The sequence below is a fragment of the Cherax quadricarinatus genome, chromosome 4 (assembly GCF_038502225.1).
Source record: "Cherax quadricarinatus isolate ZL_2023a chromosome 4, ASM3850222v1, whole genome shotgun sequence".
Classification (NCBI taxonomy): Eukaryota; Metazoa; Arthropoda; class Malacostraca; order Decapoda; family Parastacidae; genus Cherax; species Cherax quadricarinatus.
The window spans coordinates 70,588,511-70,602,745 of NC_091295.1; the positions used below are offsets into that span (position 1 = coordinate 70,588,511).

General features: G+C 38.2%; 1 protein-coding gene across 1 annotated transcript in view; it reads right to left on the minus strand.

Moving 5' to 3' along the window:
• Positions 1-12,051, minus strand: part of LOC128684445 (probable U3 small nucleolar RNA-associated protein 11) — a 47,621-nt gene extending 35,570 nt beyond the window's left edge. The window contains 5 exon segments of the mRNA XM_053770604.2: positions 1,118-1,316; positions 5,422-5,524; positions 7,744-7,902; positions 11,247-11,342; positions 11,959-12,051. Of these exon segments, the coding sequence (XP_053626579.2) occupies positions 1,118-1,316; positions 5,422-5,524; positions 7,744-7,862 (421 nt within the window). The 5' untranslated portion in view covers positions 7,863-7,902; positions 11,247-11,342; positions 11,959-12,051.
• Positions 12,052-14,235: the final 2,184 nt, after the last annotated feature.

Sequence of the window (14,235 nt, forward strand, 5' to 3'; positions counted from 1 at the left end):
CATGGGTGATGAATGTTGCAGCGAGGAGAAGGCTGGAGGCAGTGGAGATGTCATGTCTGAGGGCAATGTGTGGTGTGAATATAATGCAGAGAATTCGTAGTTTGGAAGTTAGGAGGAGGTGTGGGATTACCAAAACTGTTGTCCAGAGGGCTGAGGAAGGGTTGTTGAGGTGGTTCGGACATGTAGAGAGAATGGAGTGAAACAGAATGACTTCAAGAGTGTATCAGTCTGTAGTGGAAGGAAGGCGGGGTAGGGGTCGGCCTAGGAAAGGTTGGAGGGAGGGGGCAAATTAGGTTGTGTGTGCGAGGGGCTTGGACTTCCAGCAGGTGTGCGTGAGCGTGTTTGATAGGAGTGAATGGAGACGAATGGTTTTCAATACTTGACGTGCTGTTGGAGTGTGAGCAAAGTAACATTTATGAAGGGGTTCAGGGAAACCGGCAGGCCAGACTTGAGTCCTGGAGATGGGAAGTACAGTGCCTGCACTCTGAAGGAGGGGTGTTAATGTTGCAGTTTAAAAACTGTAGTGTAAAGCACCCTTCTGGCAAGACAGTGATGGAGTGAATGATGGTGAAAGTTTTTCTTTTTCGGGCCACCCTGCCTTGGTGGGAATCGGCCAGTGTGATAATAATAATAATAAAAAATAATTGATAGACATGGAGCTCACGGAGGGTGTACAGTGGAACCTCGGTACTCGAACAGCTCCCTACTCGAACAAAGCTCAGTACTTGGCCAAAGAAACATGACCTGACAGACCTTTGCTGTAAACTATTTCATGTTTCTTTGCATTTTCTGGGGCCTACGAAGATTAGTGATGACAGCCAACCAAAAAGAAAACTGGCTGGGAAGAATCTGCTTGATACTCGAATGGATCGGCACTCGAACAGCCTTCTGGAATGAATTAAGTTCAAGTACCGAGGTTCCACTGTACATAGAGTAGTGTGCAGACGCTGTAATAGCGAATCAGGGAGCTGTATAAACGAATTTTTGGTTGTAATTTGAAGTGTCCATATTAGCAAAGTGCCGTAAAGTAGGGCCCCCTCTGCACTTTCCCTGGTAAAACTACTTATAATCTTCTTACAAAACATAAAAAGAAATTTTAAATTATTGTATAACATACCTTCTTTTTCGTCATCTACAAAAATTATGTGTGTATTTTTTGGTTCATCATCTTCCATATCAAGTACATGTAACTGTGCTTTTAACTTTTCAATCTTCTTCTTCTCAATAGTCAGACGATGAGTGATATATACTAAGTCCTGCATAACGTCACCCACAGCAAGCTCCTCATTTTCAACCTTTTCAAAATGTATGCCATCCTATGAAAGATGAAAAAGAATTAATATATATGTAATCCCATATTTACAATAACAGTTACTTGGTTGGAAAGAAATAAAGTGTAAATAGGAGTAATATAATATTTTGTCTCCCACTTTTTAAATCATATAAAGAAATCAATTACAATGAATGGAGTAAAAGTGGGTAACCCATTCTCTCTTATTTAGTAACTAAAAATCACACACAAAAAATTCTGACTTATACATGTGTGGATTTAATACAGATAAAAAGTAATGATCTAGGTAGTAGGTTGGTAGACAGCAACCGCCCAGGGAGGTACTACCGTCCTGCCAAGTGAGTGTAAAACGGAAGCCTGTAATTGTTTTACAGGCTTTGACAGAATTCTTCCTCCGTAAGCCATGCGTGTTGTAAGAGGCGACTAAAATGTCGGGAGCAAGGGGTTAGTAACTTCTTCTCCTGTATATATTACTAAATGTAAAAGGAGAAACTCGTTTTTCCTTTTGGGCCACCCCGCCTCGGTGTGATACGGCCGGTGTGTTGAAAGAAAGAAAAAAGTAATGATCTAGGTAATTATCCAAGAGTAATAGCAATACTTTCCTATTGAATGAACAACAGTGCAAAAAAATAAATTTTGGAATACATGGAAAAGATAGATAACAGAGGACTTTTAAAGTACACCAAGACTATTTACTGAGGGCTACTACTATCTAGAATCTAGATTAAGGACTACCATATATTTATTATCTAGAAGTTGAGGCTATGTAAATGCTCAGAGACTTCTGAGGCAAGATATAACAGCTTTTAAAAGATACAAAAGGAAAATTGGGAGATATTTGTCATAGATGGAATAATAAAAAAGCTTGCATTGCCTCGTGACAAAATGTGAAGATATTAAGTTTTGTTCAGATTGTTTTAAGATTTTTTTTTTGTTATAAAAAAGTACTACTGTACATACCAGTGCAGACTGCTGAACTACCATAGATGTTAGTGAATAAAACAAGAAGAGGATAGATTTTTTGCAGCGACTGATATGTTTGAGTGCAGACACATGGGAAGACTACAACAACACAAGTATGCCTACAGAATGGACAACAATGCATGTGCATAACACTGCAACACCCACTCCCACATTATGGTATGGGACAGAGCCAGGCAACTCTTCAAAACAAAAAGAGTCATCTTTATCAAACTAACACCATAACACAAAATTCTGGTATATTCACAATGATGACTCCTAACACACACATCTTGGAACAAGAAACTTAGAGTGGGACTACAGCAGACCTCTTAATAGTGTCCATAACTACTCTGCTTATTTACATCTGACTGTCCTCCCCAAATGACCTATGTAAACAATTTTTTTTTTCAATGGCCTAGGAACTTAATAAAACCTACCTCTAGGTAAAATACTGTACCAATAAAGACTTCACTGCATTAAGTGTATACACCATTTGTCAGTATTATACCTTTATTTAGCAAATTTGATTATGTAAGTGTTGCAATTCCTGTTTACAAGAGACAATGTTACTGAGAGTTGCAAAGAAACAACAAAAGTTAGAAGAGGAATTTGACATGTAGAAAAAAAAAGTATGATGATAAGAATGAAGTAGATGCAAAGAATAAGTAATAATACAGTGGCTGGAATAATTCACAACTACCCCACAATCTGGACAGGAAACTTTAAACAATATTTTGGATTGTCTTGGACCATTCACTTGTGACCTGATAAATGATACAGGATGAACCTAATCATCTAAAGTTTCCTCTAAAAATTAGGAGAGGTAGAAGAATGGAGAATGATACTGTATTAGTCAGAATGAAGGAGTATGGAGAAAGTGAATGCTTCTAAATACATGAGGGTATATGTCCAGAGAGATGGTTTTATAAAATGAGGAATATCAATGAATATATACATGATGGAAGGTATATATACATGATGGAAGCACTTATGAATGCTCTTTGAGTGTTGCACCAAGAAAGAGATTAGAGGGTTTGGAAACAATTTGCACATAATAAATATGTGATATGCATGTTATGTAGAGAATACTGTATGAAAAGCATAATTCAAGGAATGAAAGAAATGGTGCTGAGAAAAAGTGAAACTAGGCAGTTTAGTTAAGAGGATATATTTATTTTTTCATTGGAGTTGCGACAGTCAAGGGGTTAAAGTATATATTCCTTAAATCTACAGTGAAGATAAGGGAGATTTTGAACATCTGAGGAATAGTCTAATTGGAAGGAAAGAGTTGAAATGTAAGGGAGTGGAAATTCAGCAGACATATGTGAAGGCATAAACCACGGGTGGGCAAACTTTTCAGTGCCATCAACTGGGAACTGTATTTGTCTGATAATGCTTGTGTAACAGCTCATGTTTTCAACAGAGGAAAATGAACAAAGTTTTGGTCATTCAGCTACATATATGTGAGTACATGATCTTGGTGGGCCGCATGAAAACCTTTGGCGGGCCACAGTTTGCCCACCCCTGGTATAAACACTGGTAAGTGATACTAACAAGCAGTTTAATAAGACATGTGAACAAATATCAGGATATATTTAGAGTTAAACTAGAGTGAGATTAGAGTGAAGGTACAGTGGAACCTCAGTTTTCGTGATTAATCCATTCAAAAAAGTCTGACAAAAACCGAATCATACGAAAACTGAAGCAATATTTCCCATAAATAATGTAAATCCAATTAATTCGTTTCAAACACCCAAAAATATTAACAAAAAAATACATTTTATTGAGAATAACTATAGTTTTACATACAGAAAATAATGAGAATTAAATATAAATGACTAATGAAATGGATAAATGAACATCTAACATCACTTTTACCTTTATTGAAGACTCTTGTTGGCATATGGAAGACGGTGAGAGGTTATTGTTTGGAAGGGGAATCCCCGTCTGTAAGAAATTCGGGTATCAAGGCCCTATCCGGGGTTACTTCCCTTCTTTGTCTTTTACTGGCACTAGGACCAGCTTGCGAGTCACTGGACCCCTGTCACACAACAAATCTGTTTAGAGAGGTCTGTTTCTGGCATCTCTTTAAGATTTGTCATTGAACATGTTGCAGACAGCTTGCAACAGCTTTGTTAGGGTGATATTTCTCCACAAAACTTTGCAACTCATTCCACTTTGCACAGATATCCTTAATCACCGAAGAAGGCACATTCTCCCCTCTCTCTTCCTCCTCCTCTGAAGCAATTTCCTCAGCTGCAGTCTGTTGCTGTTCCAGTTGAGGTCTTGCAGCTCTTCAGTGGTTAGCTCTTCCCTGTGATCATCCACCAACTCTTCCACATCTTGGCCACTCACATCCAACCCCATGGACTTCCCCAAAGACACAACAGATTCCACAACAGGCATAGGGTCATCAGGGTCAGCCTCAAACCCTTCAAAATCCTTCTTGAGGACACATTCTGGCCACAATTTTCTCCAAGCAGAGTTCATCGTTTTGGAAGTCACTCCCTGCCAAGCCTTATCTATAAGGCTTATGCAATTGAAGATACTGAAGCAATTCCTCCAGAACTCTCTTGGGGTCAATTCAGTGTCCGAAGTCACTTCAAAGCACCTTTGAAACAGTGCTTTGGTGTAGAGTTTTTTGAAGTTTGAAATGACCTGCTGGTCCATGGGCGGGAAATCAGTGGGCAAGTTACGTGGGCAGGTGGACAAGTTTGGTACAGACCATTTTCAACTGTACAAAAACTGGGACAAAATTTTGATGAAAAAAGTCGTTGAAAACTGAATCTTACAAAAACTAGGGCATACGAAAATCAAGGTTTGACTGCATATACTCAATGAAATCTGATATGCTGATGGATTATGAACACAGTGATATCTAAAGACTGTGAAAATCCAGCTACCTAAGACTCAAATTTTACAAGCTGGGAAATTTAGTGCTTTCCACACTGCAAGTGGGTAGACAGGTTCAGATGTGAAGGGTCAGAAAATGTGAAATATATTGACTTGCACACTGCAAGTGAAGTAGGCAGGCTGTGGTTTGGTGGGTCAACATTTCACTGTGTTAATGCCCTAATTAAAGGGCTGCTAAAAAGTGATAGTGAATGTGTTTTTCTTTTTGCTCTCCACTGTTAGGAAATAATTTATATATAAAAAAAAAACCTTACCTTCAGTCCACTATTAATCATGTGATAATGGAATTCATCAGGATTCTTGTTGAGAGCTCGCTTACGTAGTGTTTTTAATGCTTTCCGTTTTGCATTCTGGTCTCTGAAATACAACAGTGCTAAAAGAACAACTGAGACATGTGGGCAGCTTTATTAGAATGCACATATTCTAAGAGGGATTATAAGGTAATTACGTCCTTCAGAGATCTGTAAGTTAAAGTGCTCATTTTTGCATGTATCATGCTGAGTCTTACAGATAAATCCTAATTTATTTAACTGAAACTCAGAAGATATCAAAGTTAAGATATACAAAAACAATAAATATACACCTTACAAACATAAGGAGCCATGGTAATTTATGACAAATCTGAGATATTCCTTAAGTGCTGCAGGAAATATATAGTGGAACCTCAAAAATCGAACTTAATCCGTTCCAGGAGCTAGTTCTAAATTCGAAAAGTCTGAAATTCGAAGCAATATTTCCCATAAGAAATAATGGAAATACAATTAATCCATATCAGAAACCCAAAAAAATTCACACAAAAAATACATTTTATAGAGATTAATTACATTTTACATACAACAAATACTATAGTTTTTTAATTATGTATAGTAATACATATAAAATAACATTTTTACTTACCTTTATTGAAGATTGGTGATGGCATCTGGAAGATAGGGAGGAGGAGAGAGGGAGTTGGGGTTAGTGTTTGGAAGGAGAATTCCCCTCCATGAGGACTTCAGGTAAAGCCCTCTCTGGGGTTACTTCCCTTCTCTGTCTTTTAATGCCACTAGGACTAGCTTGAGAGTCACTGGACCCCTGTCTCACAAAATAACTGTCCACAGTCCTCTGTTTCTGGCACCTCTTTAACATTTCCCTAAAATGGGACATGGTTCTGTCACTGAACTTGTTGCAAAGATGGCTTGTTTCAGCTTGCTCAGGGTGGTACTTCTGCACAAACATTTGGACATCATTCCACTTGGCACAAATCTCCTTAATCTTTGAAGAAGGCACCTCATCCACTCCCTATATTAACACCTTTCACAACATCAGCTTCCTTGATTTGTTCTTTCTTTGACAGGACAGAACCGATGGTCGACTTGTTTTTTCCCATACATCCTGGCAAGCTCAACAAGTCTCACACCTCTCTCATACTTCTGTATTATTTCCTTCTTCACATCTATGGTGTTTCTCACTTTCTTTACCACAGGGGTACCACTAGCAAGTTTCTTTGGGCCCATGGCAGCTTATTTCACAGTCCAACAAGCACTAAACACAACGAAACAATCGTAAAATGCGTGAATGAGAGCGCAGGTTTGTGTTCACTCAAGCATAAACAAAGCTAGACTGCTCACGGTGCCTACGCGGGGACACGGACAGAGCGGGCGGCAGACAGGTCACGTACCCGGCGGTCCGAAAATAGGGGCGCGTTCGATAATAGGGACACAGTTTGTCCAAAAAAATGGTCCTATTTTCGAAACGTTCGATGTGTGATACGTTCGATTTTTGAGGTTTCACTGTACTTTAACAAAAATTAATCATTCAAAATTAAAAAAAAAATCTATAATTCAAATTGCAATTTTAGAATGAGCAACTGAAATGTGGAACTTTTAAATAATAAATCTGAATTTCCATTATAGTTTTGATAAGGCAGCACAAGGCTATCTATTTGTTAGAGATGCTCTTCCTTAATTATCAACAGATTTACAGAAAAATATGATACTGTACCCTGAAATGTTTAGACACCACAAAAATATTGTACAGTAGGAAACTCCCAAAGAAAAAATTAGGAGGGCAAACAGAATAAATGGAAAAAAAATTAGGAACACAAAATATCAGGAAGATGAATGTGACCAGTATCCAAAAATATACAGCACAGGCTAAAACTTATTTACACACTGAAATATACAGAAATATAATTACTAAATGGTTCATGATAGAAAGCTTTTAGAAATATACAGGGACAAATTAATGCACAAGTATTAATGATAAAGAATACAAATCACAATACCACGACTGCAACAATTGACAAACATCCTCCGCTTCATTCAGATCCAATAACAATTAGAATTATCTTATTATACAACTATAAAAAAGCAAATCACAGATGACTTAGTTTACCAAAATATTCAGGCATGGCAAATGTAACATTAATATTAAAATAGAGAATTTTTTGATAAAAGCACATATGATTAATCTCATCAAATATGGCCAGCCTGGTGACTGATGTAATCAATATTGAAAATTGGAGATTTCTAAATCTATGTAGATACCTAAACATAACATAACATAACACAGAAAAATGACAGTACAGTACTAACTTAGCTCTTATCTTGTAATCTTTTTTTTTCTCTAAGGCACCTAGATGCTGACGGGCGATAGGTTAGTGTCGCTCCTAGTGCACATGCTGGGTTTTCATGGCATTCCTAAGTGAAGCCATTTTGACTCGATTATTACTTGAATATTACTTCTCTTCAGATCTGAAAATATGAAATAATTCAATAATATTCAAGTCAGAGTCTGTGGGCACAAAGAAATATAAGTCTCAAAGGAAAGAAGAAAAAAATAAAGAAAAAGGAGTCACTCTATGTATTGCATATCAATGATAGGATATATCAAGTATGTGAACAACCCACAATATACTAATTATGGCATTTTATTAAGAACTTGTTTCATCCACCAAGGATTTCATCAGGACCCCAATGGAAATAAATCAGTCACTCTGACTTTTTTTTGGGTTATCCTAGGTAATTGACACTAGTTATAATAATTATACTTATGTGTACTTGTACCTAAATAAACTTATTAATCAGTTCAAATACAGATAAGTAAACAGAACATTACCACTGAAGAAATAACAAGAGGGCTTTTCTGAGTGTCATAATCTGCAGAGATAAAGTTAAGATAGATTTTAAGGTATAATACAAACCCACTAAAAAAAAATGATCTACCTGAACAAATCCTGATCTACAGGATTTGTTCCTCGCCCACATTCCTCGAAGAATAATGAGACATCAATAAAGCCTTACTTGAACATCACTATCTAAAACAGTTCATTACTGAATGCAGGACAAAGGTAGAGAAAATATTACTCAATGCAAGATAAGTCTCCAATGCTAGCTGATAAGCAGTTATACCTGTCTGCAATAACTTCTCCATATCTGCCAAAGCCAACATTAGGATTACCAGTATATCTTTGACACAATAATAATTTAGCTATAAAAGAAAACAGTAACCATGGGCATACTGTCAGTATCCACATTATACCATGCAAAAGTTGCAATAAGTTTTATCAATGTGAAGTGAACGCAAAAATACCTGCCAAAGAGACAACACTCACGATGCTATATAATATTCACCATAACATGAAAAATCATCTGATGAACTTCGTGGATACCAAACTAGTTATCAAGGAAACAGACAGGTGCAGTACTCTATGCTTGGAATTTGCTCTGATTGCCATAACTAACACCATCATAGAAATCAAATTCATTTTTAATTTCAGAAACATTGGCCAAACTTAGTCTCACCAGGTACAGTACTAGTACATAAAACTATATAGAAGAGCAGGGCAATTGACATATTTACCCACTCAATTTTAGCACACAGATGATTCCACTTGGCTAAGTTATAATGGAACAAGTGACATTACCTGCCCAGCTCCATGTCTCCCCTCACACCTCAGTATACTATATGAAATAAGATATTGTTTGGATTATTAACCCAGAGGGATAGTAACCCAGAGGGTTAGTAACCCAGAGTGTTAGTAAACCAGAGGGTTAGTAACCCAGAGGGTTAGTAACCCAGAAGGTTAGTAACCCAGAGGGTTAGTAACCCAGAGTGTTAGTAACCCAGAGGGTTAGTAATCCAGAGGGTTAGTAACCCAGAGGGTTATTAACCCAGAGGGTTAGTAACCCAGAGTGTTAGTAACCCAGAGTGTTAGTAACCCAGAGTGTTAGTAACCCAGAGTGTTAGTAACCCAGTGTTAGTAACCCAGAGTGTTAGTAACCCAGAGTGTTAGTAACCCAGAGGGTTAGTAACCCAGTGTTAGTAACCCAGAGTGTTAGTAACCCAGAGTGTTAGTAACCCAGAGTGTTAGTAACCCAGAGTGTTAGTAACCCATCATAACCTGACAGTCATGAGGTGTTCAAACTGTCTTATTTTCATTGGGTTCTTTAATACTCTTCCCAGTAAATATATATTTCATTTTCAGTTTTTTTTTTTAATATAACTTAATGTTATGCAAGCTAACATAGGCAAGAATTTTACAACTGGTTTAGGTTAGGTTACTTACTTAACTTATCAAAATGAAGCTTTTTTCCTATTTCTTTAAACAATAATTGACTCCACTGACTATTATCACCTAAATATACAATTTATATAACAAATAACTTTTAACCATGCAAAAGATAACATAATTATTTATAGTATAAAATGTTAACAGGTTTCTGTCTGGTGAAAAATGTACATAATGACCTCTCCCTCAGTCACCTAACACCCAGATACCTACTTGCTGCTGTAATACTACTATTACTATTACTAATATAACAATAATCTTTATTTTTACATGTACAACATATACAGACATAGGTGACAGGCAACAGGTGCCAGGAGAAAATGCTATATGGTAAGTATAGAATTTCCTTTCTGTAGGTACATAATTATTATATTCATGGGAAATGCTAAACTCATAGGGGTCATACAGTACCTTGGCAATGGGAGGGAATTTGGTTTGATCCAAGAAAAAAGAGAACAGCTCCAATCCTTGAAGTACCTCCTTAAAATACAGCTGAGATTTTACAAAGGACAGCTGTCCCAAAATGGGGCTGGGGGGGGGGGGGAGAATTATATTATTATAATAAACACAGGGACGCACTAAACCCGTAGGGTTATACAGTGCATGTGGGGGGGATGGAAGGTATTCAGGTTCAATTCAGGGAACTGGAGCACAGATCCAATTCCCTAGATCAAGAGCCCCTCACAAGCATCAAGGAACCTCTCTTGAGGGGGGGAGGGGGAGGATTATAAAAGCACTTAAATAATAGTAATTAAAATATGCTTCTTCCCCATATATACAATTTCGTCAAGTTTCTTCTCTTGATGGCTACATTTTTGAGTCCTCAACGAAAATAAGTCACACTTTTTATTTTCCTGGGTTCATTTCTAAATAATTTACTATATAAAACCATTGTAAAGTTTTTAAGCTATACACGAGGTCTCAATATTTTAGTTATGTATGAGGCCTGAATAAAGACAATAATATTTTAGTTATGTATGAGGCCTGGATAAAGACAAAAATACCTTGTGGTTGTTGAAGAGGTTATTCAGAGCCACCACAGTTGACACTTTACTGAGCCCAACATCTGGGAGTCAGAGCACAAGAGATGGCACAAATATGAGTGGGAATGAGAGAGGCAACAAAATTTCCTCAGGAAAGAAAGACAGGAATATTAAATTCCCAAGTCAATTCAGTGGAGCCCAGAACTAAATACGGGAAGAGGCAGGTGTCTTACTGCTCGAGTAAGTATGTGTATACTAACACTGTTTTCTTCTTCTTGTTGGCATGTTAAGAGCCACTGAACTGATGATAGCTTACAATAATAACATTAATATAATATCTTTTATTTCTAAAAGTACATGTACAAGGTATGTGAAAATTTGTCTGGACTGCCTCCATGTGAGTTGTCTACCCTGGCAAACTCTGTTGACACCGAGCCCTGAGGTGGGTACCTCAGCCTCACAAGTGGCTTAAAGGACAGATTTTCATAAATGACTGATGTTGCAAGAAATCTTGCCTGCACGCACGTATGAAGGACTAACTTACTTGGTGTTGGAGAATCTATTCTGGTCTTCAACCTCCCTAAGCTTTAGCCCCTCTGGACTTCCCCTCAGAACCACGTGCAACCAGGAGCCTTAATTCCTGCAATATTCAGTCAATATTAGTGACCTGCCTGCACCTCAGAAATTCCTATTTCCAAGGGGGTGAATCCCCTAGACTACTATGCAGAAAGTGACACTAGCTTCTAGGCTGACAAGAGACACTGGTACGTACTGGTCATGAACTGCCGGCTGACACAAAGCTCACACCACGACTCACCCACAATTTTCCCCAGACACTGGCCAGGATCCTAAGAAAAAGTGGAGGTTTTGTCTTACTGTATGTGCCAGACGGAGGAGGACATCTACGGTACGTCGAGGTGTCTCCACCAGATTACCCCAGGTCTAGTATGTGAAGACACGTGGGGGCGCCGCCTGCTGGTCACGGCACTTGCTGCTCAGACGGTGCCTGGTCTTAGAAGAAAGGGCACTGTGGTCTCAGACCCGCGTACCCCAGTATTCAAACTTGGTCTGCCAGTTCTCCCTGGTTAACATAACCTAGTGTTTGCCTACATTATCGGCCTACTACTACCTACGTTAAGGTCTTAGGTCTACATTATTATTATCTACAGTTGCCTCAATAATCCTAATATTAGTGTATTAACAGTATAAACTACCTACTTCTTCCCTGAAGGGTAAATCTATCAATTAAGAAGTACCTTCCGACCACCTTCTTCTTTGTTGGGTTTATCAGGACCACTGACAACATAAGCCGTATTCCAACCACCTTCACCAACCCGGGTGAGTGTGTGTGTGTGTGTGTTTTTTTTGGTTGGGTGTAAGGTCCACCCTATCCAGCCGTTCCTTACACGGCCATGCTGGGATCTTTGTACGCCGTATCTGTCCTGTGGAACTTTAGGGACCGAATAAATTTCTACATGGTATACAGTCCTAGCTGACAACAATGACATACTACGATATAGAAAGCCGCTTGTTGTGCATAGCATTTCCCGGAAATTAGGTCAGTTTTGTCTCCAGGATTCGACCCACACCAGTCAACTAATACCCAGGTACCTATTTTACTCATAAATGAACATGGACAGCAGGTGTCTTACGGAAACACGTCCTAATATTTCCACCCTTACTGAGGATCGAACTACGTGTGAGCTGAGTGTGCTAACAACAGAGCTACGGGACACAATATTTATTTATTTATTTATTTATTTGAACATACATACAGAGGTACAAAAAAAATACAGGTAATAGCAGCATGCCAAAGCCACTTGTATGCATAGCATTACGGGCTGGCTTAAAATTAACTAAGCAATGATGTAATCAGTGATAAAACATTATTGTAAACAGATAACAATAAAGCACAAATGTGTATTACAAAGACAGGTCATATGGTTGCATGCATTGCTGTACATTCAGTAGAATGGAGTATTCTGTTAGGTAGTGTATTTAAAAGATAACAAAGTTAGATTGGGTCTTAGGTTTAACATTTATGTGATATAATTGTGAGAAACATTTAAGATATACAATTTATAAGGTTCAGTTATTCAGTATTTATTTGGTTTTGGGTGAGTAAGTGATCTTTGAGAAGAGACTTGAATTTATAAACAGGTAGTGTTTCTTTTATATTTACAGGTAATGAATTCCAGATTTTAGGGCCTTTTATGTGCATTGAGTTTTTGCATAGTGTGAGATGGACACGAGGAACATCAAAGAGTGATCTGTGCCTTGTGTTATGGTCATGTGTTCTGTTGAGGTTGGCAAGGAGATGTTTGAGGGGAGGGTTTATGTCAGAGTTAAGTGTTCTATGTATGTAATAGGTGCAGTAATAAGTATGGATGTTTTGTATGGTGTGTAGGTTTAGTGTTTTGAATATTAGTGGAGTGTGCTGCCTGTAGTGGGAATTTGTTATCATTCTGACTGCAGCCTTTTGTTGGGTAATTAGTGGTCTGAGATGGTTAATTGTTGTTGAGCCCCATGCACAAATTCCATAGGTGAGATAGGGGTAAATAAGTGAATGACACTGGGTGACACTTGGGTACATGTTTAAAGCCCATGGTTATGTAGAGCATTTCGGGCAAGCTTAAGCTGTATCCAGCCAAACTTCCTGATGTATAGGGAGAAATATATTTGCAAATATAAACTGGAACAAAAAAGTTCTGAACTAGGTCAGATGGATCCCTTGTCTCAGTCTCAGCAGAGCGGGACTTCTACACCAGTCAATATCTGCACAACAGGAAAATGGTGCCCCTACTTTGCAGTACCCAGTGGGCAAAATAAGATGAGGACAGGTGTCCCAGTGAGGTTCTAGTTAGTTTAAGATCTTTATTATGCACCACATACCCATCATGTGGGTGGTAGTCAAAAGATTACAGAGGTACATAATGGGTCCAGGAACTGGACTCCAAAGTTTTGATAGATGAACAAGTTACAAAGGTAATGAACTAGATCTGGTCACAATCATGACTAAGTCACAAAGGTAATGAGCACTAAGTGCAGCTGGTCACAATCATGACAAGTTACAAAGGTAATGCGGGGACAATATGTCACTGGTGCTCAGGAGAACAAGACCACCGCACATTACCAGGCCTGAAATAGAAGTTTAGTTAAATCGTAGAACTGGTGGGGGTTTGAACCCGTGGCAAGTGAATCCTAGAATCACTGACCTGTAAGTTTTAGGACTCATTTGCCATGGGTTCAAACCCCATCCGTAGGATTTGATATATCAACTTGCTTAGTGCCAATTTAACTTTTGTAATCCTGAAACAATGCAGCAGAGATTTTCTTAGTGAGATAACCAAGAATCCACTATAAAAACTGACTACTAATGTCCAGTTAAGCTAGGCGAACTAATTCGCCAAAATAACTTCCCTGACAAGGTATACAGACCCTAGCTGACATCAATGACATATTACTATATAAAAAGGCCGCTTGTTATACAGAGCATTTCCCGCAAATTAGGTCAGTTTTGTCCCAGGATGTGA